Here is a 3,768-nt window from a genome sequence, read left to right on the forward strand (position 1 = left end):
AAAATAAAAAAAAAAAAAAAGAGAAGGAAGCAAAAAAAAAATTGACGAGAAAAATACAAATTGAATAGAAATCGAAATAAGGTTAAAAAAAATGTAACACAATCCTAGTGATGATAATGATGATAACGATAATGATTTATTGTTATGAGAGAATGCTTTAAAACTTGATTTGTCTTTTTATTTTTCTTCCTTTAAAAAAAAAAAAAAGAATTATCCAAATAGTTTGTTAGCTTTTTTTTTTGCTAACTTTTCACATTATCCTTTTCAACTTTCTTTCCTTTTTTTTTTTCTTTTTTTTTTTTTTAACAGATAACAAAACATCTGTTATCAATAAATCTTGCCTGATAGAAGAAGAAAAAAAAAAAGAAGGAAATGATCTATTCAATTTCAAACGAATCTGGATGATTTTTTTTTTCTGGATCTTTTCCAGACTTCTTTCCCAATATCCCTTTAAAAATAAATGTTTGTAAATATTACAGCATAAAATATTGAAAGTACTTTACCACTTAATTTAAGCTAACATTTAGGAGCCAAGAAAAGAAAAAGTAAATGAATAAATAAAGGCCAAAAAGAAAAGTTATTGCAAAAGTATTATGGCCAATTACGATATAAAATGATTTAATATAACGAATATTGTTTATTTTATTAAGATATACCAAATATATGAATATTAATTCTTCAAGATATGTTATAATTGACAGTAGAAATATTGATTGATTTAAACTTTAAAATATACTGTGATTAAATATTACAATATTAATTCGTTAAATATTTAACATCAGTGAATATGAATTGGTTGAAATTATTGAATTGAAAGATAATTTCGATAATTTTAATTCAGAATTGAAAATAAGGGAAATGAATTAGAATAAGAAATTATTTTTTAATCAGAAAAATTCTCGACATATCATTAAAAATATGATTAATATGTAAAATAAACGATTTAATTGTCAATTGAGATGATAATATCAATAATATTCATAAACTATATGAAATTAATTACTTCCATTTCATATCATTAGGTTACTAAATTTGTCAAATTGTCATAATTTGATTGCTTTTTTTTCTTATGCAAAATGATTGATACATTTAATTTGTTAGACAAAATGTAGATATATCTTAATTAGTACTCAAAATGTTCAAAAAAGGCTAGTAACAGAAAGAACACTTTCGAAACGAAAAAAACAATTGTTTTAGACGGTCAGAAAGAATTATTTTACATTTATAAGTATGTTAGATACTGTACGAAGGTGTATTTTACATTTTACACTTTCGTACAGTATCTAACATACTTATAAAATCCTAGATTATTACGGCATATATGTGGATACGATATTTTGGATACAGTATATATGCATTTATTTTGGATGTATAAATATTAGATGCAGCACTCATGATAGCGATAAAATTTAAAGTTATCACTGCATGTATGCATGTAATAACAAACAAATAATGGTTAGTTTAGTTTAGATTTACAATATAAATTAGAAATGAAAATAAATTGGAAAACATATTTTGTATTAAATTTTTAAATTATCAAAATTGATATTTTCATGTCAAACATTTGGAGGAAATAAACGGTAAGGACGGAAAAAGACGAGGAGTAGCAGAGAAGGGTGATAGGAAAAGAAAAAATGTAAGTTAAAATTGATTGCAAAATACCTGGAGAACTAATTAATGAACTAAATACTTGATCTATTGAAATGTAAAATGAGTTAAATGAATCATCCTGTTGAAGTAAATCATTGAGAATAGATCAGTTCAATTTTCGATAGATACTTGAAGAACGTTTTGCGAATGCGTACATTGCCTATTTTTTGCAAATGATGTCAGATATAATAGATATGAAGTGAATCATAACTTTCCATTATTACAGTAATTTATGCTTCTTTCAGCATGCTTATCTTTTTATGACAATTGCGCTATCATATTTTTATATTGTAGTAATACAATTGCGCCTTTTATTATCCACTATCAAAATTTTGCTATAATACTGGCTAAAAAAACGTTACATTTATACATTCATATAGTATTATATAGTATTCGAAATCATACAGTATGACCATACAGTATGATGCATGACGTATTTTTTACACGTATCGAGATGAAATGTATTTTTCATCGAATCGACTACAGCGATTTTTGGCTATAATACACATTTGATTTGTTAAAGTAAATTTTTTCATATGTATTATTTGTCCAATAAATAATGCAAGAAATCAATTTTTGTACAAAGTTTTCCAAAATTTACGATTTAATTTCATATATTCTGAAGTGAATTTGTACAAATTTCGCAGTTTTATCATGGAAATGTAAATTTTTACGAAATTATTTAACAACAAATAATCAACTTATCATGCAATATCAATGATTTCGATATGTAATCGAATTTTTAAAATTCCGAGATCATGATAAATGGTGAAGAGCAGTTCAAGAGCACTGCTAAATCATTGCAGATGGAAATTTATGCAAAAATAATGATAAATCGTAATTCATCGAAGAATAATGATGAATCAGGATAAATCGTAATTTGTCCAAGAATAATGGTAAATCATGATAAATCGTAATTTATCTAATAACAGCAGATCATGAAAAAAGTGATTTGTAAGTGAAAGGTTTATTTTATGCAAATAGTATTTTCCCGAACTGCTTATTTATTTCGTGGTCCCTTTTTTTTTTTATTTTTCATCAAACTTTAACATTTATGATATTTTTAATTTGTTTTTCTCTCTCAAAGTGATTTAGCTATGCCATAATGAATTGGAAATTTATAATTTAATTCAATTCCAATGATGCGAAATTTGAATTATTTGTAAAAATTTGCAAATTTTCAAAAACTAACACTAATTTTTAATTAATCAGCATCGACGAATGGTTCATCACGGGCAAAGTAATCTTTCCAATCCATTGGATCATAACCTAATTCTTCCGCTTTTTGCATACAACGTGGTGGTTGCATCATTTCATCTTGCATTTGAATTGCTCGTTGACGTTCCCATCGATATGTCATCTAAAGTAAGAAAAAAAAATTCTTTTGAAAAATGCGAAATTATTAATTTGAATTAAGCAAAAATAAATTCCAAAAATTAAGTTTCAAACTATTTTGATCAAATTAAACAACAAAAGAGAGCAGGAACAAATGATTTGTGTGTGAAATTTTTGATGTAATATTTACATCATTGAAAATGCTCGTTGCATGCATGGCATGCAAATGCATAGCACAATGACAACATGAAAAGAAAGTGTAAAATGCATGATAATGCGAGTAAGTGCAAAAAATTATAAGTTCAAGTCAAAAATGCTAACATAATCGAATACAACGGTTGATACCATTAATAGGAAACCAAATATAAATAAAAAAATACTGATAGTTATTGCAATAATCTGCAATACATTAATTAAAAAAAAAAAATGCACATTTGCAACATATTGTTTAAAAAATAAGTTATGCACAATAGCAACAATTGCAACATTGATAATAATAATGATGATGGTAAAAATAACAACAGCAACATTGAGAATTAATAATAATAATAATAATAATGATAATAATAATAATAATAATAATAATAATAATAATAATAATAATAATAATAATAATAATAATAATAATAATAATAATAATAATAATAATAATAATAATAATAATAATAATAATAATAATAATAATAATAATAATAATAATAATAATAATAATAATAATAATAATAATAATAATAATAATAATAATAATAATAATAATAATAATAATAATAATAATAATAATAA

At 23.5% G+C, this 3,768-nt stretch overlaps 1 protein-coding gene across 1 annotated transcript; it reads right to left on the reverse strand.

The window, feature by feature from the left end:
- Positions 1-2,854: 2,854 nt before the first annotated feature.
- Positions 2,855-3,010, reverse strand: LOAG_13485 (hypothetical protein; the record flags this gene model as incomplete). The annotated part of the gene is made up of 1 exon (XM_003148991.1): positions 2,855-3,010. The coding sequence occupies one exon, from the start codon at positions 3,008-3,010 to the stop codon at positions 2,855-2,857; it is 156 nt and encodes a 51-aa protein (XP_003149039.1).
- Between the last annotated feature and the right edge of the window lie 758 nt (positions 3,011-3,768).

The sequence above is a fragment of the Loa loa genome (genome assembly GCF_000183805.2).
Source record: "Loa loa unplaced genomic scaffold supercont3.76, whole genome shotgun sequence".
Classification (NCBI taxonomy): Eukaryota; Metazoa; Nematoda; class Chromadorea; order Rhabditida; family Onchocercidae; genus Loa; species Loa loa.